Consider the following 27,469-nt stretch of genomic DNA (forward strand, 5'->3'; position numbering starts at 1 on the left):
GAAATCTTTTAAATTGGGGTAATGTCTCCCTTGATATTTGGGTAATTTTATGATATATTTTACGAGTTTAAGGGTAGGGAGTTAGTAATGTTTCCTTAGATTGTTGTAACAAAAGTTTTTACAAATATTGTGGTATGAGACCATGAAAACTGAGGGTCATTGCATATTTGAATTTTTATTGATTTTTTTTTGAGGAGGACCTCTTTCTTAGTTGGGACTATTCATTTGCACCAGATTAATTCAAATTCTATCACCATATTGGGTGCATGTATACATATATTTATGTGCATGTATATATATATTTATTATTTAAATTTATAAAATTATATGAATATAGATTGACATATACTTTTATAAAATTAATTAATTATCTGCACACTAATTTAATAATTTTTTTTTAAAATTTTAACTTATTTAAATATGTAATTTGTCAACAAAATAAATAAGAAACATGAGTATTAGTTATTTATCCTTTAGAAAAAACACTAGTAAGGGATGGCAATGATTCTATTTATCCATTTAAAAATTAAAATAATTATGAAAAACTCATATTTTGAGTCATAAAAATGAAATTTATATAAAAATTTATTAAAATAAACCTTAATTATTTATTTAAAATTGAGATAAATTTAAAAAAATTCATATTTAAAAGATTTAAATATAAGACATATTTAAATATTTATAAATAAATGAGTATATAAATAAATAAATTAAAATTTAAATCACATAAATCTTATAACAAATAATCAAAATTATTGGGGGGCACGTCACTTTATACAACGAAGAAAGTAAAGCAAGGAGTGGTAATATCATCTTGTACGTGGAAGAAGCCCATCCCCTAGTACAGGACACTATCCTACACCATGGGCGCACGTTAACACTGCAACGGATCAACTTTCCAGCAAACAGCTACCCGCAGCAAATGCCAACCAGAACGCTCTTCATTCGGATCAAAATCTTGGGCAGTATTGAAATCGAGATCTCAGGCAGGGCAGTCGCGATGTTTCTTCTCAAGGTAGCAATCACTCTCAACGCTCGCCGACTCGACGCCTCTCTCGTCTTGTTTAATCAGATTTTCTCTGTATTCGACAGGCATGGAGATCAACTGCTTTTGGTGCTTATGGGTACCTTAATTTCACTAGGGCTGGTTATCTGTGAGTGTCAGTTCATTGTATCTCATGTATATTCATTTATCTGTTGTGCAGAGTTGGTAGTTTCCTTGATTCTTGTTATTTGGTTGCTAAACAGCTGAGTTTGTAAACACGAATATACACGTCTGGGAAACGAATTGGGAAATTTTGGATTAGTTTGGTATGGGGTCATCACCATTTATGTTGGTTTCTATTTGTTCTTAACTCACAAGGAAAGGGGAATGTGAATGGTAAAAAAAACAATAAACAGACAAAAAAGAAAAAAAGAAACAAAAAAGGAAGAAAATAAATAGGAAATGAAAATGACAAGGCCCAAAATGTAAAGAGATCAAAGAAGAAAATATGTTTTAATAGTTGAGAATTTTTCCATCTTATCAGAAGCATTGATCTTTGAATGTTTGTTAAGGTTTTCAATGACTTACCTACTGAAGGTTAATGTTGGGTGGTTGTTAATTAAATTCCTATTTGCATTCTTTGGCTTATTGAACTCCAGGGAACACTCCAAAAAATTCAACCCAGATGATATGCAAGCATCAATCAGTGGGAAGAACTGCATAGTTACTGGAGCAAATTCTGGCATTGGCTATGCAACTGCTGAGGGTCTTGCTTCCAGGTGTTGATCTTAGTTTTAGCCTTTGTTTATTTCTACATCACGTGTGTAAATATACAGGAAATACTTATCTATCAATATTTTGTAGTAAGCATTTGTATGGTATATAATGTTTTACAGAGGAGCAAATGTCTTTATGGTATGCCGTAATAAAGAGAGGGGCGAGGCTGCTTGTTCCCAAATTCAGTCAGTGACTGGTAATCAAAATATTTATTTGGAGGTATTTGCTATCTTTTTCTGTTCAGGACAACCTTGTCTACCAGTGCACTCATAATTTGGCTTTCTTGATATCCACATGTGCTAGCTTGAGTTTTGATCTCAAGTGGCTTATTAGATATGTAGTTTGCAGGTATGTGATCTTTCATCTGTCAATGAGATCAAGTCATTTACTTCCAGATTTTCTTCAAAGGATATTCCAATTCATGTCTTGGTAAAGTTCCCCCCCCCCCCCCCCCCCCTCCCAAAAGGATGTTTCAATTCTGCAACCTTATAGTCAGAGAGATACGATATGCATGATATCTGCATCTTTGCGACTTTATATTTTCTTCAGAATTGTTTTAGCATAATACTCTTTCATCCACCTGATAGATTTTCAATTTTGCTCTTGCATAATTGATGTATAGCTGTGATTGACAAAGGTTTTTGCCTGTAGGTCAACAATGCTGGCTTACTTGAGAATAAACGTGTTACCACTTCTGAAGGGTGAATTATTGTCATTTTGTTCAGAGGGTGTTTACTTTTCATTTTCATCTCTATAGAAATTCATAGAATGCGATTTCTTATTTTTCACCAGATATGAGTTGAATTTTGCTGTAAATGTACTAGGCCCTTTCACCATGACAGAAATAATGTTACCATTGCTGGAGAAAGCTGCTCCTGATGCTCGAGTTATCACAGTTTCATCAGGAGGAATGTACACAGCCCCGTTGATGGAAGATTTACAGGTAAACAATTTTGTGTAATTTTTGGCATAATGTACATTTTCTGTTCAATACTTATGAATGTTCTGACTAGATGCATTGTTGCAGTTTAGCAGTGGCAAATTTGATGGAGTGGAACAGTATGCTCGAAACAAGCGAGTGCAGGTTAGAGAAACTACTCTACAATCCATGGATTCTCAGGATTCTTTTTATTAATATTTTCTCTTTATGTATACACATATTTATAATGACATGCATCATAGAGCAAAAACACGTGTTAGAACATATAGAGGACGCACTGAGCCTTTTCCAATTACAATTGGATTGAACATATAGAGGACACACTGAGCCTTTCCAATTACAATTGGATTACAACAAGGATCTTCTTTAAGCCCTTACTTATTTCTCCTAGTAATGGATGAACTCACTAAACATATCTAGGTAGAGGTGTCTTCGTGCATGCTATTTTGCATATGACATCGTGTTGGTGGATGAGACAAAAGAATGTGTGAATACTAAACTTGAAATATGAAGGAACACTTTAGGGTCTAGAGGTTTTAAGTTAAGCATATTAAAAACAGAATACATGGATTGTAAGTTTAGTAAAATATGAGTATTGGATAATATTATGGGAAAACTAGAAGATCAAGTCATAACAAGAAATGGTCAATTCAGATATCTTGGATCAATCATCCAAAGAGATGGGGAGAAGATTAATGAGGACGTTACCTATAGAATGAAGGCAATAGTTAAAATGGAAAACTACATCCGGCATTTTATATGATAATAAGGTTCGGTTAAAGCTAAATGACAAATTTTGTAAGACAATTATAAGACCAAATTTATTGTATGGCACAAAATGTTGGATGATAAAGTACCAACATGTGCAAAATATAAGCATAAGAGATATGAGGATGTTAAGATAGATATGCAACCATACAAGAAAGATAAAATTAGAGTTGAGGTTATTTGTAATAAAGTTAGAATGGTTGTTATTGAAGATAAGATGTGTTATACACGATTAAGATGGTTTAATCATGCGAAAAGAAGAACAATAGAGGCTCCTATGAGGGAAGTAGATGGAATGGAACAAGTATCTAGCAAAAGAGGTAGAGGAAGACTAAGGAAAAAATTGGTGGGAGACACCTAGGTGTGATATGAATTATAAAGGTTTTACTAAAGATGAGGCCGTAGGTAGAACCGTAGAAATGATTGGCGAACTAGAATTTTATGTAGCCGACCTCATATAGTGGGAATGAAGGCTTGACATGATGTTATATACACATATTTTTAATTTTGAGAAGTAGTCACATTAATACACATGTATGGTTAATTTTAATTCACAAGAATATATTTGCAATAGTATTTTTTTCTTTTTTGCTAACAATACCTAAAATATATTCACAAGGATGAAATTGCCATACAAGTTTTCTTTTCACTAACAATGCCTAAAAGCAACACTTTATGTTGCATTATTTTAAAAGGAAGGTTCATGTTCATATGCCATGTATGTAGAGGGGAGTTATGACCATAGTACGGACAGCCATATGAGGGACTAGTGATTTTCCTGTTATTGTATGTGTGCATCGAGAACTGCTTTAAGGCCTTTAACTGTTTTGAGATTGTTATAGACGAACTATCTAAAATTGTACCAGACTAGGTACTGTGTAGTAAACTATTTACTGACTATTATTTTAATGGATGAGAAAAAAGAAAGTACATAAGAATGTGTTATCTGAAATATGGAGAGGTAACTTTGGGATAAATAATTAGCTTTCTTTCATTATCTAGGACATGAGATAATTCATTTGGTTCATTTTTTTGTTCTAGCAAATGAGTATTTGGGTTTATTTTGTTTTGGCAATCAGATGAAGTTGTAATTCTATTACTATTTGGAAATGAATGACAACATGTTTGGATATTGTCAAGGGATATTGTCAGGGGTTAATTTTGCTGCATAAGTCTTGGTCAGAACCATTCTTAGGTTTTCCCCTTTTAGGTAAGGGAGGAAACTCCCTTATCCTTTGACTCCTTTTTTTCTCTTTTGGGTGATTTTTTAGTGTAAATAATTTGTTAGACAGGCTCGGTGGTCTAGTCGAGTGGTCCATATCTGTTCGACCTAGTCTACACTATTTTTTTTAAGCACCATAGAATGCAGAAGGAATTGTTAAGAGGGCTAGAGCTGTATAGTCACTGGATCTTGCTTTGTGTTAGTTTTTGAATTGAACTTCATTAGGAATTTAGGATTAATATTTGACTTCTTGTTGGAGACTAGAATGCAGAATCTTTTTTGATGAATTATTTCATTGAGTGGTACATATGGATGGCAAGGCCATTTGAAGATGGTATATAAGTAAACTTTTTTGCTTATAAAATACTAAGCAAGTCACTCCCCCCTCTACGGGCTATATGACAGGCCATGAACCCTAAGAAAAAACTTCAAGTTCATGTAGCCTAAAATTCTTCCATCTGATATCCATTGAAAATCTCCAAAAAGAAAGACAAACAATAATGTCCAATTTCCTCAAGATTTACATAACTGAATTAATTGAAAGTAACTGAACATAAGACATCCTATACTGAGTCCAATGGTAATCCCTTGATCCTAGCCCCACTAATCTTGCTCACCTGAAAAATGTTACGTAGAGTGGTGAGCTTAAAGCCCAATGAAGGATACTCCCCATAACAGATCTATATTAAAACTAAAAGATTTCATATACATACAATAAAGTCAGATTTCAATTTCCAAATTTTCACCAAGTTGTTCATTAATTCATTATTACAACAAAAAATTCTGATAAGCAGTACAACTCTAGATTTATGATTGCAATGGGACCTAAAACTTTGAAGTCCCTTAATGTACAAGGTAATCCAGTATGATACCTGTTTCTAGCCTAGATTCCTGAATTTTCGCCATTATACGTATCCAGTAAATCTCCATGAATCTAGCTGGTACCCCTAATTCCTGGATTTGCAGTAATATACAAAGGTTCACAACATTGGATTTCCATATGCTAGCACATTCTCAAAATTCTTTTCATACTTTTGAGAACAATTTCATAATTACACTTTCTCAATTTCTTTTCAAATCCACAGTTCAGGTGTATTATTTCAAATAACATAATCAAGAATTTTTATCAAACATTCTTGGTATTGTTTTGTTTCCAATTCTGTAATAAACCCTATCCTTCTCTAATTTTCTTCCAATAATACACACACACACACACATATCAATCTAATTTATGCCAATTTATCCAAGACTTAATTTCTGAAATCAAGTTTATTCTCAATTCAAATGTCCAGCCCAATCCAAAAAATCCTTCCACAACTATGTGCAAAATCAGGGTTTGGAGAAGCCAAGAAACCAGAAACCAGAAACCAGATTAACAGAGAAGAAGAAAACTGAATGAATGAATAACTTCTCTCTAATTCGTAAATCTGGTTAGTACAATCTATCATGCCTATTTACATTATATACATCATATCCCTGATCCTCTACAACTGTTCTCACTTTAGATACATACTACTGCTATATAAATACAAGCATTTAACTGCTGCAACATGCATATAACACTGCCATCTAATATAACAAGCTGCCCTGCCTAATATAACCAACAGCCCCCCCTCAAGTTGACGATTGTGGAGAACACAAGCCCAACTTGGCAACCATAGAGTGATGATGAACTGCAGTTAAAGGTTTAGTGAATAAATCTGCCAGCTGCAAGTGAGATGGAACAAACTGAGAAGCAATAAAACCTTGTTTAAGATGATCATGTACAAGATTGCAATCAATATCAAGATGCTTCGTACATTCATGGAAAACGGGATTAGTGGCAATATGTAAGGCAACTTTGTTGTCACAATGAAGAGGAATAGGCAGAGGGATAGAAACACCAAAATCCTTGAGAATATTAGAAATCCAAACAAGTTCACAAATAGTGGAGGCCATACGCCGATATTCAGCCTCAACAGAGGATCTTGAGACTGTAGGTTGCTTCTTAGTTTTCTAGGAAATCAGGGCACCACCAAGGAAACACAAAAACCTGTTAAGGACCAGCGTGTAAACTTGCAAGTCGCCCAATCAGCATCACAATAGGCTGAAAGTGAAAGTTCAGCAGTAGTAGGATAAAAGAGGCCATGAGATGCTGTACCTTTAAGAGGCTGGCAAGGAGAGGACATAAATTGGCTAAGATGTTGCACTGCATGACTGATATCAGGCCGGGTGAGATTGACATATAACAACCGGCCAATTAATCTTCTGTACTGATCAGGGTTGGAAAGAGGAGGACCCTGATTTGGTTCCAAAAACAGACCCTTAAGACATAGGGAAGGAAGAACTCTTGGCATCTTGCAAGCCGGGTTCGAGAATAAGGTCCTTGATAAACTTGTGCTGTGACAAAAACGTTCTAGTAGAGAACCTAGCAACCTCCAACCCAAGAAAATATTTGAGATAATTGAGATCCTTAATAGTGAACTTGGCATCAAGGGCAGCCTTGGTAGAATTAATAACACCAATATCATCTCCAGCAATAAGAACATCATCAACATAGACCAAAAGAGCCACAAAATGAGAACTGGTCTTGTGGGTAAACAAACAGTGATCATAGGGAGACTAAACAAACCCTAACTAAATTAGAAAACCATTGAATTCCAAGTTCCATTGGCATGAGGCTTGTTTTAAGCCATAGAGAGACCGTTTTAGTAAACACACTTTACCCAGATCCATAGAATAACCAGCAGGTGGGGTCATGTACACTTTCTCATCTAGATGACCATGAAGGAAGGCATTATTGATGTCAATTTGATAGATAGGCCAATTTCTGGAAGTAGCAACAGCTATGAATAACCGGACAGTGACTAACTTAGCCACATGAGAAAACCTATCTTTGTAATCAAGACCCTCTATTTGATTGTATCTTTTGGCAACTAAACGTGCCTTATATCTATCAATCTCTTCTCACCATTAGGCTTACTTCACACGATACACCCATTTAGAACCAATAGGCTTCTTACCCTTAGGTAAATCAACAACTTCCCAAATATGATTAAGTTCCAAGGTGTAACACCCCGCCTTATAGGGCATTAATGTATGCTAGGATTTTTTTTTTTTACATCAAACATAAACTAACAATAAATCCTCAACATAACCTTTATACATTAACACTCCCAAACATGGTGAAAGAGTGATACACTTTAAACATAAGCGAAAGCAAGATCAGAACCTGTAAGAAACCTTGAAAACATACATACGTGGGTACATACACATCGTTCACCCAACATAATATTACAAATATTGCTAAAACCTTAAACAATACAACTGAATGTAATAGATGGTCCTAGCCCCACATAGGGGCCACAAATTTCCGTTAAGCTCATGCCTCTATCACTTCTTTGCCCTTCCGGCCGCTTGTCTCGCCTGGAACGTGGAATATTCCAGGGACATAGTCCAATATTAGAAGATGAAATCTTTTAAGTGAGGGTTATATAAGTATGAATGAATGAATGATGCATGGACATTTATAAACAAATACCCTAGTGTAACTTTCCTGGCCCACCAGCCCGACACGGAACTCTAGGCAGAATCCCGAACCTCTGCAGGATAATCCTAACGCTGTTCCATCAATTGCCATTGGGGAATTACGGCTACACTCTTAGGGTGACATCCCAATCTCATGTACAAGTTTTAATATGACAATAATATTATGTCATGTATACCTCACGACTTTTCATGCAACAGTATATGAAGATGATCATAACATACGTAGATATCATGCATAGAAAGGTAATCATATCATATATGAGTTATAGGGACAAAACCACTCACCTTAAAATAGAAATTCGACTTGCCTTGATTTGCGTGTCAACCTCGAAAATATTACAAATTGTTAAGATCCTTGACCAAATCACTTCTTGGCCAATAATTTCCAAGAAAAATTAATAATCTAATTTTTCTAGACTTTTCCTTATTTTTTTCTCTATTTTTCTTATTTTTCCTCTATTTTTTTAAAGCCATAAATTCTTTCAAAATTCCTAATAAATTATTTTCTTCATGAAAATTCCTACAATAACATTTCTAATCTCCATAAATTTTTTTGAAAATTTTCAAAACCTCTTCCTATTTTTTTTCTAATTAAGTTTTCTTTTGAAAATTCAAAATAATTATTTTATCATGAAATTTCCAAAATAAAAATTCATAAAAGTAAACTATTCATTTTTCCTGTATTTCTGGACATTTTTCCAGAATTTTATCCATCTTATTTCTATTTTTACTCTATTTTTCTTTATTTTTCGTATTTAAAAATAATAAAAATTATCTCCGGTTATCTTCTCCGGCACCGGCACACCGGAAAATTAAACTGACTATACCAAAAGATAGCTTACCTTGAGTTGATCACTCTGGCCAAATTTGAGGTTGAAACAACACTTGGAAGACCTCCCTCCGAGCAAAAATCAGTCCAGTTTCGACGAGATTCGATTTTTCCGGCGAAACTCCGATCACCCCTCAAATAAACTCCAAAATTTCTCAAACTTTCCAGAAATGATCCTCACCTCATGGGCAACAAAAGCCCTATGGTTTGGTGCCTCAATTTGTTCAAAAATGAGGTCGATTTGAAGCTCAAATCTTGCAAAACTCTAGGCCCCTAAACGACGGATCTCGCTTCATTCAAGACCTCTGATGTCCTCTCTTGCCCTTAACAAGTCCAAAATCCACCAAAAGAGCTCCAATCTTGCCATTTCAGTGGCCAAACTTTCGGCCACTTTCGACCGAAAGTTGGCCCGATTTTGACGCCATTTTGGCCATTTGTTGGCCAAGAAGCTTGTCTTGGCCTTGCCCAAAGGCCCCCCAACCACTGCCTTGGGTCTCCCATGGCTGATTTCGGTGATTGGAAGGTTGGTTGGCCATGGATGCTTTGGAGGTTTTCTTGAAATTGCACTTTGGCCCCTCAACTTTGGTTTTCCCATTTTGACCAATTTTTACATAACCCCTCAACCTTTCACAATTGCATTTAAGTTCCTCAAGTCCTAAAACTTTCATTTGACCCTCGAAGATTCCAAGAAATTATCGTTTTGACCTCCCTCAGGCAATTTCGGAAAACTGCACTTAGGCCCGAATCTTCGTTTTGGCCTTAAACCTTTTCGTTTCTTCCTGAAACCATTGAAGGGTTGTTCTACATACTAAATATGAACTTTCTTGCAGTTCCGTTGACCCCTCAAAGGTCTCTTGCATTGATTCGATTTTTCAGTCAAAATCATAGTTGTATTTTTAGCTGTACCGAAAATCATTCTTGATCCAATTTCTTTCGATGCTAAAAATCATTTCTTGAAATTCTTAATAGGTATATGCCTATTTCTTTAGGTATATGAGCCCCCGAGTGTTCCCTTTAATCGATTCGGATATTTTCTCGGGCTCTTATGATACTGATTTCCTTTGAAACCTCATATTTCTTACCCGAAAGTTTTTCGGGTATTACACAAGGCCTGCAACTCATTCTCCATTATTGTAACCCAATTAGGATGTTGAGAGGCTTGATGAAAGGTACAAGGCTCAGGAGTGGAAGAAATATTATTCAAGAAAGAAGCATGAGTAGAAGAAAAGAAAAATGAGTCAGAATTAGTAAGAGAGGGGTTACTTGATGACGTAGAAGTAGTAGCAGTGGCAGGTGAAGCTAGACTTGGCAAATGGGATGGGCGGCCCATGGGCCCGCCTCCCAACCCCACCTAGCCCGGCCTGGTACTGTAGCAAACGGGTTGGACTGGCCCGGTGCTATAGCAAACGGGTCGGGTCGGGCTAGTGCTTTGTGGCCTGCGGCCTGGCTCGACCCACCAAATATAGGGGTGGCCCACCAAAATGGCTTGGCTCGGCCCACCTTGGCCCTTTTATTAAGGGCCATAGGGTCATGCCGGGCCCCCATTTTCTATTGCTTGGCTCGGCCTAGCCCGCCTCTCTCACGGGCCAAATTCAGCCCAACCCACGAAATGGGTGGGCCAAGCGGGAGGAGGGCCGGCCCGTTCTGGCCTGCCCATTTTCCAACTTTAGGTGAAATTTGAACCAAACTGACAAAGTCATTAAGTTAAATGGGTCTTTGTGGAACACGGGTACTCTAGTGAGGATTAAGTAAAGGTGAGATTAGATTATGAGAAGTAGTTGATGGTAAGCTTGGAGAGGTAGAAGATATATCTAAGGTCCTATCAGCCAAAGGAGATGGAGTAGATACAGGTGCAGGAACAAAATCTGGGGTAGGCAAGCTGATAGGAACTTGAGGTAATGGAGTGTTAAGTGAAGGATCAGTAGAAACACTATCTTGAAAAGGAAACGTGGATTCAAAGAAGGTAACGTCCCTGCTAACAAAAATCTTCCTAGCTGAAAGATCAAATAACTTGTATCATTTTTGACAGTGGGAGTAGCCAATAAAGACATATTTAATGGCTCTTGGAAAAAATTTATCTTTGTGGGGAAAGGTATTTGTGGCATAACAGAGACATCCAAATGTTTTCAAGGAGCCATAATTGGGGTCTTTATGAAATAAGCAAAAATAAGGCGTTTCCCATTTGAGAATGGAAAGGGGCATTCGGTTAATGAGGTAAGTGGTTGTTAATACACATTCGGACCAAAATGATTTAGGTAAGTGGAATGTAACTGTAAAGCTTTGGCCACTTCAAGCAAATGCTTATGTTTACGCTCGACAACCCCATTTTGTTTAGGGGTATATGTACATGTTCGTTGGTGCAAAATACTTTTGGATTGCAAGAAGGTAGAGACTGAATGGTTGACAAATTCAGACCCATTGTCTATTCGAATTGTCTTGACTGAAGTTTGGAATTGGTTTTCAACTAGCTGAAGAAAGGCTTGAAGAAGAGAAAGACTTTGACTCTTATGTTGAGCCATATAGGTCCAAGTGGCTTTGGAATAATCATCCACAATAGTAAGGAAAAAATTTTGCACTAGTCAAAGAAGGAGTTGAATATGGGCCCCAGAAATCAACATGTAAAAGTTCCAAAGGACTAGTGACTTTAGGTTTATGAATAGGAAATGGCAACCTAGTTTGCTTTGCCAAGGGACAAGTTTCACAAGAAGAAATATCACTAAACAAATGCCTCAATGCAGGTATGTGTTTCAAGTTTCTAACAGGCATATGCCCCAATCTATTATGCTACAAATTAGAACTAGAAATAGCAGCAAAAGAAGTATTTCGACATTGCAAAGTAATAGGAACAGTACAAGAAGAGCCACCAGCAGTTTTATTATTGGAAAGGAAAAAATCAGCTACAAAATGTAGATTGAGAGACCTTAGCTGGGAAAAGAATTTGGTAATAGTGTCCACGTGGAAGCTTGACTTATCCAGCTTATACCATCTCCCTTTAACCTTGCCCACGGCCAACACTTCATGCCTCTACAGGTCTTGAATAAAGCAGCCCATAGGAAGAAAGGTTACTAGCAGTTGATGATCAAAAAGCAACTTGCTAACAGACAAGAGATTAAATTGAAATGAAGGTATGAACAAAACGTCCTTGAGCTCAATAGCAGGATTTAAACAAACTGATCCTGCTTGTGAAACAAAAGTGATTGTGTTATTTGGCAAGTGAATTGAAACACGGTGTGACAAGGTATGTAGAGAACGAAACGACCTTTTATGACAGGTAATGTAGTCAGCGGCACCACTATCAAGTATCCATGTACCTTCATCAAGCATACCAAAATAACAAGAATTGATAGAATTTGGGTTACCAGCAAAGTCAATCAAGGCTGTGTTAAGACTAGCACTTCCAGCTCCAGCAGATGGCTTGAGCATTTTGAGAAGAGCAGCTGCAATCGAACTCCCCAAGTCTTGATTTGCTATTATTGCTGCATCAAGTGGTGTCTCTGAAACTGAATCAGCTTTATTTGTAACATTTGCAATTATCCTTTGTGTTGAATCCTTATTTATCCTCTCCTTATACCAGTCAGGATATCCAACTAATTTGAAGCAAGATTCCTTCAAATGTCCACTTTTTTTGCAATTCTTACAAAAGACCTTGTTCTTAAACTTCTTTGAATCTTTTCTATCACTCACATTCTGCTTAGAAAAAAATGCAGCTCCTTCATTTGTTTCATTTAGAGTTGAAGTTACTTGCCTTTGTGACTCTACCTTTAAAATCATCGAGTAGGCCTTGTTAACACTCGGCAGTGGGTCAAGTAATAAAATTTGGCTTCTCACCTGATCATATCCATCATGCAGTCCCATAAGGAACTGCATCAACTTATTTTCTTCAGCAAACTCTGTTACTGCCTTAGGGGCATCACAACTACAATTTGGCAATGGCCTAACTGCCGCTAACTCATCCCACAGCTGTTTCAACTAAGTGTAGTACACACATACAGAAAAATTTTCTTGACTAATGGAACTAATCCGACGGTGGAGCTGGTATACAAGAGCTCCATTACTCTCCCCAAATCTCTCCTCTAATTCATGCCAGAGTTGTCTAGAATTCGTAGTGTATATAAAAGCATCTATGAGTTCCTTAGAAACGGAATTCAACAACCAAGAAGTGACCATGTAGTCACATCTTTTCCAAATATGAAACTCCTCCTTGTTCTCATTCGGAACTGAAATTTCACCATTTATAAACCCTAGTTTATTCTTAGCTCCTAGGGCAATTTGAATCCCCCTACTCCAAGATCTGTAATTGAGTCCAGTTAACAGAGCAGAAACTAGATCATATCTGGATGATCCGAAGGATGCAGTTGCAGATCCCCTGCTGCTATGTTGTTTCTGATCAAAGCCATAAGAATCTGATTCAATGAAGAGAATTGGAAACGAGAACTTACGATTGCTCCGACTATTAATCCGGCAATACTGATGAAAAATCGGCCTTCATATCAGATAAATTCCATGGATCTCTGCTCTGATACCATGTGCAAAATCAGGGTTTGGAGAAGCCAAGAAACCAGAAACTAGATTAACAGAGAAGAAGAAAACTGAATGAATGAATAACTTCTCTCTAATTCGTAAATCTGGTAAGTACAATCTATCACGCCTATTTACATTATATACATCATATCCCTGATCCTCTACAACCATTCTCACTTTAGATACATACTACCACTATATAAATACAAGCATTTAACTGCTGCAACATGCATGTAACACTGCCATCCAATATAACAAGCTGCCCTGCCTAATATAACCAAGAAACTATGATAATCCCTCTCATCTCAATCTCAGTAGAATTTGGACTAAATCCCTATTTCTTTGAAACTATGATTAAATTATTCTAATCTACAATGACTTTAGAGATCCTATTTCCTTTTGGATTTTTTGTACCCTTCCAAAATTTGGGTGCTACAAATTTTGTATTGTATTTTATCCTTTGTGCTTTCCTTTATTCTAAAAAATGGGTATGTTCAAAGCATGGCTCAGCTTTTCCCTGAAAGGGGAAATAGATATTAGGGAAAATAATTAAATTGTCAAATAAAGTGGCTCGACATTTAAATACCAATATGAAATACTGGTACCAGGATGTGAAATTTTGTTTTAAATTAACATTATTTTTTATTTATGATGCTAGCATGGGATGCTAGTTTTTTTACCATACTAGGATTCTGTGTTACCTGAGTGTAAGCTGAGCAAGACCTGCTAGTTGAACTGGTGGGTCCAGGCTAGAAGAAGATCCACTAGTTGAACTAAGTGGTCTTCCTATGGCACAGAGCCACTAGTTCAACTGGCTAGTTTATGCCAACAATTAGCAAAATTTTGCTGTGTTTTGGCCAGTGGCGGAGCCAGAAATTTTAGGTAGGATGGGCAAAAATTAAACCTTAAAACTCTAAATTATGTCTAAAATTAAATAATATAAAAAAATTAAAAATAATATAATATTAAAATATATATATCAATAAATTATACAATCGACGTATTTTCATATTTTAATAATGTCGCATAATAATATCATTATTAATTTTATTAAATATTTATTTTTTAATATACACAACTAAGTTGTCGTTCAATCATTAATCTCTAATTTAATTGCGTAGCCAAGTCTTGATAAACTTCATGAGAGACTATCATTCAATCATTAATCTCCAATTCAATTACGTAGTCGAATCTTAACAAACTTTATGATAGAAAATATGTTTTCTGCCATAGTTTCAAATATGTAATTGACAAATTTAAAACAAAAAATAAAAAAAATTGATCCCTTTAATTAAAACATAGTTAAAGAAATGATCAAGGGAGGTTAACATATACAAAAGAAAAGTGGGTCAAATTTTCATGTATCTTATTTTTAATTTTCAGCCAATACTGAAAAAAGCACTAGTAGTCGCCACCAGCCACCATGACCGATGGTTTTCGACGATCAGAGGCAATCACTCAACACCCTTAATCCCATCAATCAACATACACAAAAAACCAATAAAATCTAACGGCCAAATTTCATAAATCTAAGCTTAAACTTTTGGCCAAACCCAATGCGCATAAATAGACTGGGAATTGCCACCAGCCATCGTGGCCGGTGGTTTTTGGCAATAAGAGGCAATCACCCGATACCCTTATTTTCATCGACTAATATATCCAAAATTTAGAATTTTCTAAAAATTCAGGGTGGGCATTTAAAATATATATATTAAATTATTATATATAATAATTTTTTTAAAAATCCAGGGTGGGCAACTGCCCACCCTTGGCTGCATGTGGCTCCGCCACTGGTTTTGGCCAACCTAAGACCTGGAAGCCCAGCACTTTAGCAGAATTTTGCTAAGTTTTGGCATAGACTAGCCAGTTGACCTTTCCGGTCTTGCTTGGACCAGGCTTGGTAACATCAGATGCTAGCTTGGTAAAAACTAACATCTGATCCTAACTTCAACAAAAACAAAAAAAAAAAACTGGTGTTAAGAAACTTCCTGGATGTGGCCATTGGATAGAAATGGCTGGAGGTATAGAATTCATGTAACTGACCCCACCTAGTGCGATTACAGGTTGTGATTGTTGTCGTATTAAATGGCTAGCACCCATGCTGGTTATTCTTTGCTCTGTGCATGTATTAGCATAATCTCTTAGCAACAGCAAAAGACAGACCTCTATGCCGTCTCTTCATTTTCTATCAAGCCTGATACTGATATGCATGGCTACTAAGCTATACCTTTCACCGTATTGAAATCTTGGGCTATGATGGCTTTTGCAGTTTCACACGTTTGACTTTGTTGTATCATATATGCCTCTCTTTGGAGAAGTAGGTAAAGTAGATAGAAGAAACAATATACTAGTTATGTGTAATAACTTTTCATTTGGCCTTTTTCCCCCTATGTTTTCTCTCATTGGCTTTTTGGGCATGGTTGTGAGTGGGGGTTGTAAAATAGCAAATAGGGAAGTGTAACAAAAATAACCAGGGCAGGGCTCTAAGTCAAAGACATAAGATATAAATTTGAAGATACAAAGTTCTACTTGCAGCACCAGGCTCCCTAACTCGACCTGCATCTTGCCAATTTATTGCGATTTCTCTATTGTGTTTTTATCCTAACCAATTGCATTATAGGCCTGCAGCCTCGTTAATAAAAAAAACTTGAGTTGGTTTTTGTTGGCTTTCTTCCACTGCCCAAGTGTTTTTATCCTAGTGTGAGAAGGATAAACTTCTTTTTTACTTTCTTCTTCTTCTTTTGTCCCACGCAGAGTGTAGGCAGGGGGTAGTTAAAAAAGGGTGCTTCTTTTCTAGATGTTGGATAAATCCTAGCAGAAAATGGAAATATCTTTCCTAAGTTAATAAAATGTCAGGATGCAAGATTTAGGTTTACTCAAACTACTTGTCCTCATCCTTAATCCCACTTACGTGAACCATTTGTGAGGCTTAAAGATGAGAGCAACCAATTGTATATATTAACATTGATATTTATTTAATAGGTCGCACTGACTGAAAAATGGGCCGAACTGTACAAGGACAAAGGGATTGGATTCTACTCAATGCACCCGGGATGGGCTGAGACACCAGGGGTAGCTAGGAGCCTGCCTGGCTTTTCAAAATCGTAAGAAGCTTGTCATCTGGATTTTAAGAAAAACCGATTTCTCATAATTGTACAATATGATGATGGTACAGAAAGAGTTCACATGGCATAACTACTGTTCCAGGTTTTCAGGAAAACTTAGAACAAGTGAGCAAGGTGCAGATACTCTGATCTGGTTGGCTTTGCAGGCAAAAGACAAACTGGTGTCTGGTGCATTTTATTTTGATAGAGCTGAAGCTCCTAAACACCTGCCGTTTGCAGCCACCGGAGGCTCTCATGTTGCTATCGATCCCATTATTAAAAATCTTCATTATTTGTCCTCTCTTCCTTCATAAACCAAAATGATATGGCAAACATTTTAATTTCGACACAAATTTACAGGAGAAGACAGTAGTTTCATACTGAATGTGAATGATATAATAGAAATTGCAATCATATTATTTATTGCATACATGTATATTGTAAGGCAGATAAATGACAAAATTTACCTGTCTTTCTATGGCATTTGTACAAGGGTAGTACAAATGCATCATCAATCACTACCATTTCATGATTTACTAAAAACAATGGGGATGACATATCTACATAAACAATACTCTTGACTTGGCAAGAAAACGAAACATTATTTCATGCTTTTAACTTGGCCTTTTACACCATCTTTAGGACAGGCTCCCAAATGATCTGTCTTCCTGAACCAGTACTGCTAAAACCTCTGCCATGCATACTATATGTTGTTTCCATAAAGCCTGCATAGCAGATATTGGTTTTGGCAGTAGCTGATTATTTTCAGAAAAGCTTATTAAACAGGTCGTCTCGAGTGTATGAGGCTATTCACTTTATGAGAGTTGGGGGACAATCGTTTTTGCACACGGCCTTATGCTTTGCTTTGCAAAGAGGCTGTCTTCGCCATTAAAACTTGGGTCTTTTAAATCACAAAGGAGCAACCTTGTCATTGCCATCAAGGCTTGTCCTTTCTTTAGGGGTTTGAAATGGAAACTATAATAGAACTTGGAAAATATTTTAATCAAGTATTTTTCCTTGTTGAGGGAGTTCCAATAATTTGCAGTCACAAAAAATAAGGTTTTCCTGGTAATATCTTCTCTAATTAGGATTACTAGAGTGAGAGTATACTGTATTATTGAGGTGGCTATTGGCCTCAGAAAGGAGTTATTTGGCCAATATTTGTCGTAGCCTAGTTATTAAGTAAATTATGATTGACAATTTTTATGACATCCCTGCATCACACTTGAAGTTAAGTAAAAATTATATAACATTTAAAATTTAGTTTCATGAAATAAAACAATCTACTATCTTTTCCTCTTATGTAAACAAAAAATATATATATGCACACAAAATTTGTAAGATTGCCAGTTTGAAGAAAACTTACAATGATGCTTGTGGACAGCGCATTCTTGGTTATACTTTAAATGACAAACATTCAGTTATCCACATAAAAATAAAAAACAAGAGGGTAACAATTTGAAATTAACAAACTCATTTTTACTCTGCTTGGTGATTCATGTGGCATTTTGGTGATCGTTATTCTTTAAACCGCTAGCAAAATCTTTTAAAGGACCAACATTAATTCGTGAATCTCTTATAGCAAAGGAGAAAGTTTTCCGTGTGTGAGAGTGCATGACAATATTAGAAAAAAGTATCAAGAGGGTAGAAATGTAAATAATGCCCTAAATTAAGATAAAAGCCAAGACTAATTTTTTATGAAATCAATTTATCATTAGGGCTTGGATATTAGCTTTTATCCATCTTTAGTTTATGGAAATGTTACATTTCTATCCTCTTGGTTTTGTTTCCTAATATTTCTATACTCTTGGGTGTATATGTAGAAAACCTTATTGTTTGCTGTGAGTGATTCACTAAATGATGTTGGTTCTTTGAGAGATTTTGTTTATGGTTTAAGAAATAATGTTGATCCAAATGCCACGGGAATTGCTAAGCAAAGTAATTATGGGTTTGTTAGTTTACGATTTTTTTTCCCCTTTTTTTTAAGTGGACAATTGCATGTCTATGAATTAAAGTAGAACCAGGGATGGGAGCTGTCCATATGCATCAATGAGTTCTTCAAACCAACATGATTTGGAATTGTGTGCTCATAGATATTGTTTTGTTTACATAATATGAGAAGATGACAGATTGCTTTGGTTCTCAGAACTAAATTGCAAAGGTTCTATTGTTTTATTTATCTTCAACTGTAAGGTGGGTGGGTCTTGAAAGTAGTAAATCTTAGCCAGGTTAATAACTACACTACGATAGATATTAGCCAAATCACAACCTCGATAGGCCTCCTCAAGGATTCAAAATACTCGCACTCTAGGCTTCCAAGAAATCTGTCTTCCTCTACCCATACTGCTCAAACTTCTGCCTTGCATACTCATTGTACTCATTCTATGTTTTGTTCACGTAAGACTTCATAGCAGATATTGGTTCAGGCTGTAGCTGATTATTTGCAGACAAGCTTATAAAAGAGGGAGTCTCTAGTGTATGAGGCTCTTTACTTTGTGAGAGCTTTTTTTGGGGGGTGGGGATCGATTCCTGTGTGTAAGAGGCTGTCTTCACCACTAAAACCCTTGTCTTTTAAGTCACTAAGGAGCAACCTTGTTGTTGCTATCAAGGCTTGTGCTCTCTTTAGGGGTTTGAAATGGAAATTATAATAGTGCTTGGAAAATATTTTAATCAAGTATTTTTCCTGGTTTTAGGGAGTTTCAATATTTTATAGTCTAAAAAAATAAGATTTTTCTTGTAATTTCTTCCCTAGTTGAGGATTACTAGATCGTGAGTATTCTGTATCCTTGAGGTGACTAGTGGCCTCAGAAGGAAGTTATTTAGCCAATATTTGTGGTAGTGTAGTTATTACGGTCATGATAATCATCCCTACATCACAATCGAAGTTTAGTAAAAATTATATAACATTTAAAATTTAGTTTCATGAAGTAAAGCAATCTACTATCTTTTTGTCTTATTTGAACAAAAAAATATACACGCACACAAAATTCCTAAGATCACCAGTTTGAAGAAAACTTATATTGATGCTTGTCGATGGCTTATTCTCGATTATACTTAATTGATAAACATTTAGTTATTCACATAAAAATGAAAAACAAGAAGGGAACAATTTTAAACTAACAAATTCATAGTTACTCTACTTAGCAATTTTTGTGGCAATTTGATAAACATTATTCCTTAGTTAGGGGAAAAATCTTTTAAAGGGCAAACATTAATTAGGGATTCTCTTATAGAAATGAGAGTTTTTTGTGTGCAAGAGAATGCATGGCAATATTAGAAAAAAAGTATCAAGAGGGTAGAAATATAAAGAATTCCCCAAACTAACTTAAAAGCCAATAGTAATTTTTTATGAAATTGATTTATCATTAGGACTTGGATATTGGCTTTTATCCATCTTTAATTTATGGAAATGTTACATTTCTATCCTCTTGGTTTTGTTCCCTAATATTTCTACACTCTTGCATGTAGGAAACTCTCATTTGCTGTGAGAGATTCACTAAATAATGTTGGGCCTTTGTTGTTGCTGCTTTCCTTATCACAAAAAAAGAGGGGGGGGGGGGGTATGAAATGGCTTGACATTCAAAAACATGGCTCAACTTTTCTCTGAAAATAGAAATAGATATTAGGAAAAATAATTATAATTGTCAAATAAAGTGGCCTGACATTAAATACCAATATGAAATGGCTACTACAAAACATGGCCATGGATGGAGATGGCAAGAGGTCTTGAATCCACGCAGCCAACACCACCTAGTGGCATTAAGATTTGTGATTGTTGTATGAAATGACTGGGATCCGTGCTGGTTATACTTTTCTACATGCATATATTAGCATAATCTTCTTATCAACAGTGGGAAACAAACTTCTATGTGATCTTTTTGCATCTTCTATCAACACTCCTATGCATGGTAAATAAGTTAATTCTTTTTCACTGCATCTCGAATCTTGAGCTATGATGGCTTTTATAGTTTCATTTGCTTGCATTAGTGATATCATATATATGCTTCTCTATTGAGAAGTAGGTACAGTACATAGAAGAAACAGTGTACTAGTAAATGTTTTAACCACATACAATGTGGCATGTTTTGTTGGCCCTCCTTTTTCTTTGTTTTCTTTCATTGGCTTTTTGGGCATGATTGTGAATGGGGGTTGTAAAATAGCAAGTAGGTAAGTGTAACAGAAGTAACTAGTTGAGGGGGCTCTACTTCAAAGACATAAAACTTATCAATATATATATTTGAAGATACAAAGTTCTATTCACAGTTAATATACCAGGCTCCCTACTCCCTAGTGAAATAAACCAAACCTCTCTCAACTCAACCTGCACCCTGCCAATTTAGCGCGATTTGTACTATTATGTTTTTATCCTAACCAACTGCATTATAGACCTACAGCCTTATAAACAATATTTGAGTTGGTACTTCATGGCTTTCTTCCACCCAGGACGCCCAAGTGCCTTAATCTTTGTGCCAGAGGGATAAACTTCTTTCTTACTCTTTCTTCTTCTTCTTCTTCTTTTGCCCTACACAGAGTGTAGGCAGGGGGGGTTAGTTAAAAATGGTGCTTCTTTTCTAGATATTGGATAAATCCTAGAAGAAAATGGAAATATGTTCTCAGTTCATAAAGTGGCAGAATACAAGATTCAGGTTTACTTAAACCATTTGTCCTCATTCTTAATCCCACTTACTTGAACCATTTGTCAGGGCTTAAAGATGAGAGCTACCGATTGTGCATATAACATTTATATTTATTTGATAGGTGGCACTGACTGAAAAATGGGCTGCAGTTCACTTGGCATAACTGCTGTTCCAGGTTTTCAGGAAAACTTAGAACAAGTGAGCAGGGTGCAGATACCATAATCTGGTTGGCTTTGTAGCCCAAAGACCAACTGTATAACAACAACAACAGCAATAACATATCCATTATTTATCCCACTATGTGGGGTTGGTTACATGAATTCTAGACTTCTATATGGGTTACGCCCCAACAGATAATTTATTTAGAATTTATATTTGGATCCGACTAAGTTTTACGCTTGTTGTCGGCTATCTAACGCAACCCTCCCCCTTTATCTGGGTTTGGGACCGACAGTGGATAACATCCCCTAGCGGAACAATGATCCAAAAGACAAACTGTGGTGCATTTTATTTCGATTGAGTTGAAGCCCCTAACCACTTGCCATTTGCAACCACCGGAGGCTGTCATGTTGCTGTCGATCCCATTTGTTAAGGATCTTTGTTCTTCGTCCTCTCTTCCTTCATAAACTGAAGTGATAAGGAAACATTTTATTTTTTATACAAATTTACAGGAGAGGGCAGTAGTTTCATACAGAATATGAATGATTCAATTGAAATTGTAACGGTTTTATTTGTTGGATACATGTAAATTCTATGGCAGATGAATGACAAAATTTACCTTTCTATGGCTTAAAAGGCCAATGGATCATAGGAAGAGTACAAAATGCATCATCAATTACTAGAACACTAGGGATGCCGTATCTACATAAATCATACAATTGACTGACCAGAAAAAAAAGGCCATTTAGAACATCTTCAGGTTAGGCTCCCAAGAGATGAGTCTTCCTCAACCAGTACTGCTGAAACCTCTGCCTTGCATACTCCATGTAGTCAAACTCTATGTTGTTCACATAAGCCTGCATAGCAGATAATGGTTTAGGAAGTAGTTGATTATTTGCATGTGTAATGGCTATTTACTTTGTGAGAGTTGGGGGAGGATTGATTTTTGTATGCAGCCTTACCCTTTGCTTTGCAAAGAGGCTACTTTTATCACTCAAAATTCGAGATTTTACACAAATGAGCAATCTTATCATTACTATCAAGGCTCCCTCCTTTCAGGTCCTTGGAGGGAGTTTCAATATTTTTTAGAGTCGTAAATACAATTTATCATCTTTCCATCCTGTGTAAACAAAAACACCAGGCAGGCAATTCCGAAGCTTGCCAATTTGAAGAACTTATTGATGCATATCGGCAACTCATCCTTGGTTTTGCTTTAATTGCTGAAACCATATAAAAATAAATAAAAAAGGAATAATTATAAACTAACCAAAACTCATCCTTGGTTTTGTTTTCCTATGTGATTAAGTGAATATCTACTGAGCTGTCCGTATGCATCAATAAGTTCTTCAAAACTAGTAAGTCTTAGGATTGATGTTTATGTTTAGAATTGATGTTTTTGTTCGTAAAACTAAATTGTAAATCTTGTTTTTACTCATCTTCGAATGTGATATATGAATCTCTAAAAGATAGACAATCTTGACAAGGTTAATAACTACGACTAATATTACCCAAATCATTACCTTAAGATGCCTCCTCATCTCAAGGATACTTACTATAAATTCTTAATTAAAGATGAGGTTATCATCTTTACTAAGTTAGAGTCGGCAACATGACATTATAATATACCAATTAACTTTTAAAAGTCATGTTAATAATACAAATTCATTAAAAAACAATTTTCCCAAATTTAGTATTATTATATTATTGTTATTATAATTTTTGATAACTGCCCAAAACTATTATTAACCAAAACAAAAGAAAAAAGCAGCAATCACTCACAGAGATAATTCCCCACAAACCCCAAAACAAATGGTTTGGCAATGTATAGTACTCCGCATCATCCACGAGCTGCTCCACTTCAGTGTCACTGGGTTGATGACCTGGAAAAGAGTGATGGAGATTTGAGATGATGGGCCTTCTCATAACAATCACAATAATTTCAAAAGGAACCTCTGTGAATCAAATATCTACCAGTTCAGAAGACAATTAGATGCCTACACTCTGAGGGTTGCCTTCAATCAAATTGATCAACCCCTTAGCGGTAGATCATAGTGTTGGTGGGTGTGTAGTCTTAAGTTCAAATCCCGTGAGCTTAGTTATTCTCCAACTAAATCTCAAATGGTGTAATCTTACGTGTCAAAAAAAGATATCTAAATCCTCATCCTCTCTGTCATCATTCTCACAAGAAATCAAACAAGAGTTCCATCTATACACCAGAAGAAGCCATTGATTCATCCTTGACTTGATACAATTTTGGAATCGATCTCTATCTGTCTCTCCTAAACACCCAAATTATGAACACATGAAGAAATTGACTAACCTGAAGAACTGAGATATGCTCGAACGAATCTACGGCGCTCTTCCAAACCTGAATATGAAGAGAAATTTAATTAGGCTAAAGTCTGCAGAATAATCCAATTCTATTGTAAGGAAAAGTAGTTAGTAACAGATGTTGTCACACCCCCTCTTGCAGATAGAAACGTCGGACAAGTGAACTCCAAGCCGAAATTCAAGGAATATAAAGCCTAAAATCCATCCAACACGGGTCATTTAAGAGCCAATAATGATTTATCAATGCCAATATAATCAAGGAAGTGTCCCACAATCAAATGGCCCTATTGAGTTCATTGAGAATCCCCCGATCTAAATCCAACTCTAAGAGTCTTGTTGATCACCTGAACGATTAGGTGGAGTGGTGAGCTTAAGACCCATAATATGTATTCTACATGTAATAGATGGATTGATTTTGGGATTTATGTTCCTTAAGTTTTGACTTGGAATTCTCCTCCGGTCATACTACCCACAGTGCGACAGTTGTGGTTACGACAATAACTTACCAGGGTATGCACTGTAGTTCAGAAGATGAGGTTTATCAGAGTGATAGTTTGCTACCATTTCACAGAAGTGATTTGCAAGGTCATAGGCTATAGGGTTGTAACTGGCATACTCATAATCCTGCAAAGAAGAATAAATCAGTTTTTACAGAGGGAACTTCATCAGATGTAAAAAGGGAAATTGATTATATTCAGAAGAACTGCAAGGCTCAGATCAGATGGCTGAAATCCTTTAAAACCCTAGCAGGTTCTTTTCAGTCTTAGAGCAACTAAGGGGGAGTGTCATTTTGAGGTGCTAAATTACCCATTTATAACTTTGAATAGTGTTATGGTATTCCTAAATTATAAATCTACTCTAATGACAGGCGTCAAAATAGGGGTATTATTTTAATATTTTTTATTAAAAATGTAATTAAACTTAACTATTATATTTTAACCGATAACGGTCATAATTTAACGAATATATTTTTACAGTCAAAATTTCAAATTGAGAATCCATCTATAAAAAAAAAAAAAAAAAAAATTTGATGTCGCTTATAAGCAAATCAGCAATAGAACTGTCAAATTATGAATTCATCTTAAAAATAAAAAGTTATAATCAATTTAAAGAATGAATATAAAATAATCAATTAAAAAATAAATAAAATAACCCTTAATTAAAAAAAATTTAAATTTAAAAATTAAATCAAATTAAAAATTCAAATTAAATTACAAAAACTGAAATAAAAATATTTAAATTCTAACAATTAACTAAAATAAAAATATTTATTTTAAATTAAAATTAATTATATATATACCTCTATCTCCTTCCCGTTCCCCTTCCCCTTCCCCTTCCCCTTTCTCTTTTGCACCTCTCTCTCTATATTTTCCTTCCCCTCGACGACTTGCCGCCTCTCGCCCTCGGTCGATCGTTGCTCACTCTCACTAGTCGTTGCCTCGCCCTCATCGGCTCTCTCCCTTGGTCACTTGCCTTGCTCTCGCTTGTTGCCTTTCTCAACTCTCTCACTCCATTGCTCGCCGACGTCGCAGCCTCGGCCTCGGCCTCACCCTCGCTAGCTAGCCCCTTCGGCCCTCCATCGCTAGTTGGTCGATCGCTGCCTTTCTGGCTCTCTCTCGCTCCGTCGCTCACCTCACCTAAAAATTCTTGTTTCAGGTAATATATGTATGTATAGAAGTTAAAATATAGTCGTTGGATTTTACCGTTGGAAATTAAACCTCTCCTTTTTTCTCTCTTTAGATGTTGGAAAAATAAATGGCACCGCAAGAAAATTGTTGCTATTTTGTAACCCCATTTGCCACTCCCGTTGAAGTGGAGAATTTTTAATCTGGAGTGCCATTTTGATAGTTATAGGGTCGACACCCCGGATGACATTCCCCCTAGAGTTGCTCTTACTCTTATGCTTATATTATGCTTATAGCTATTTGTTTTCAAAATCATTATTTGATTTTTTGAAGCTATTTGCTCTGCATATGAAATGATAGATTCTGACTCACTATCACAGCAAGGAAATCTCTGGAAAATTAATTGGGTAAGAAGAAGAAACTTGTCAATGATTTCATGCAATAGCCATAGAACAGTGAATTAACCATAAATTAGTGGAGTGGAGGACTTACAATTAAAGTGATTGATCTTGTTTGTTCATGGATCATTATGTTACCATATTGCAAGTCATTGTGGCAAAATCCAAGATCTTGGTGGCTACTGGACACCTCCTTTTCCAATGTGCAAATCTCTTCCTCAAAAGCATCCAAGCAGAACTCCTTTGCACGTTCAATGGTGCACAAGCTCTTGGCCTCACTCAACCATTTTCTGATGGAAAATCTTACATCGATTATAATTATATTTCCAATAACAATATATCAAGTCTTAATTTCATTTTCTGTGGTGGACTACTAGATCTCTAAGCAATTATTTCTATGTACAGTCTTTATCTTTTGCAAGGCTCTTATAACTTTGATAGGGAATACATATATACCTCATTCTGTTCCAAAGGACTACTGTCTTAGATCCGGACACGTCCAGACTGTGAAACTCCCTCAACTTAGCTGCTATTGAAGCAGATATGGGAGGGTCGCGAAGATCACCAGCCGATAGAGTCTGCAAATCCAAAGCGAGATAGCAAAAAATATAAAAATAAATCAGGTAATTTGATTCATGTAGATTCAAAAACCTTCTCATGAACAAGATCTAGTTCATAACAAAACTCCACTACTGGAGGGCTCAATTTTTTTTTTTTTTTTTTTTGTGATTATCAATGTAGCTATTGTAACAAAAAGATGAACAAAAACTTTTATGAGCAATGAAATCATGCAACATTAATTGCAGTCTACTTCTATGGCAGATAACAGAAGCATCAGTGACTCAATTGGAATTAGGAGTTCATGTATCTATTCAACAAATGAACTCATAATTCCAATTGAATTTGTTCTACACCATTGATTAAACCGACTGTGTGAAATAAATACTTGATATGTTGTTACCCTAGCATGAACGAACTCTTCCACCCTTCCCTCCGGGAATCGCCCGAGAAGCCCGGGGGCCGAGGCCAAGCCTCGAGAGGCACTCGAAAGTCTGGATTTCCTCATCCCGGTTGAAGAAAAGCTCAGAACCTCCCCCATAAATCCGAACCAAAACCGTTCTGGAATCGTTCTTCAACTTCCTTGTAGGCCAACTGATCCTGTAAACCACATTAGTCATGGCCCCGCTCAAGTGAACCACCTTCAATGAACTCTCATCAATCAAGTCCCCCCAATTTGAGGCCAGGGCCAACAATATCTGCATCAATTCTTCTGGAACGATGAATCCATTTGCCTCGACTGCCATCAGATCCTAATTTGAGGGCACAAATCAAACTTCAATCGCAGATTCTTCAGCAACAAGAGAAAGAAATTAAAATGCTCGACAACAGAAATGGTTGATTGTTCAGTTGGTTTCAACACTAACTTACTCAAAAGCTGACAAAACTGGGTCAAAACCATTTTCATTTGTCATTGGGCCTGTTTGTTGTAGCTTAAAAGCTGTAATTTTTAATTTCTAACTTAAAAAAAATGAGAATGTAGTGTTTGTTCTAGTTTGTAGAATTCTAACTTATAGTTTCTACTAACTTTTAAAAGGGATACCCCAACTTTTATAATTTCTGATTAAACGGTCATATTTTAATAATA

At 36.0% G+C, this 27,469-nt stretch overlaps 1 protein-coding gene and 1 pseudogene across 4 annotated transcripts; one reads left to right on the plus strand and one right to left on the minus strand.

The window, feature by feature from the left end:
• The first annotated feature begins 830 nt into the window (after positions 1-830).
• On the plus strand, positions 831-21,712 carry LOC127807921 (uncharacterized). Of its 4 annotated transcripts, none has more exons than XM_052346152.1 (10): positions 831-1,015; positions 1,093-1,154; positions 1,645-1,764; positions 1,882-1,958; positions 2,104-2,191; positions 2,414-2,463; positions 2,587-2,705; positions 2,790-2,846; positions 16,553-16,674; positions 16,778-17,104. In XM_052346152.1, the coding sequence occupies exons 1-10, from the start codon at positions 923-925 to the stop codon at positions 16,986-16,988; spliced, it is 999 nt and encodes a 332-aa protein (XP_052202112.1). In that variant the 5' UTR covers positions 831-922; the 3' UTR covers positions 16,989-17,104. The 4 variants fall into 4 exon arrangements, with proteins under 4 accessions (XP_052202112.1, XP_052202114.1, XP_052202113.1 ...); XM_052346154.1 differs by lacking the exon at positions 16,778-17,104 and adding an exon at positions 21,487-21,712 and having other exon boundaries at positions 832-1,015; positions 1,882-1,981; positions 2,111-2,191; positions 2,555-2,705; XM_052346151.1 differs by having other exon boundaries at positions 835-1,015; positions 1,882-1,981; positions 2,111-2,191; positions 2,555-2,705.
• Positions 21,713-21,945: 233 nt separating this feature from the next.
• LOC127807923 (probable choline kinase 3) lies at positions 21,946-27,200 on the minus strand (annotated as a pseudogene).
• Between the last annotated feature and the right edge of the window lie 269 nt (positions 27,201-27,469).

This window comes from Diospyros lotus, chromosome 8 (genome assembly GCF_014633365.1).
Source record: "Diospyros lotus cultivar Yz01 chromosome 8, ASM1463336v1, whole genome shotgun sequence".
NCBI lineage: Eukaryota > Viridiplantae > Streptophyta > Magnoliopsida > Ericales > Ebenaceae > Diospyros > Diospyros lotus.

Excerpts from the sequence above, each read along its gene's own strand:
- LOC127807921 (XM_052346151.1), top strand. The coding sequence starts at position 923 with ATGCCAACCAGAACGCTCTTCATTCGGATCAAAATCTTGGGCAGTATT. Across the intron at positions 1,765-1,881 it reads GCTGAGGGTCTTGCTTCCAG|AGGAGCAAATGTCTTTATGG; the intron begins GTGTTGATCTTA and ends AATGTTTTACAG. Across the intron at positions 1,982-2,110 it reads ATCAAAATATTTATTTGGAG|GTATGTGATCTTTCATCTGT; the intron begins GTATTTGCTATC and ends TGTAGTTTGCAG.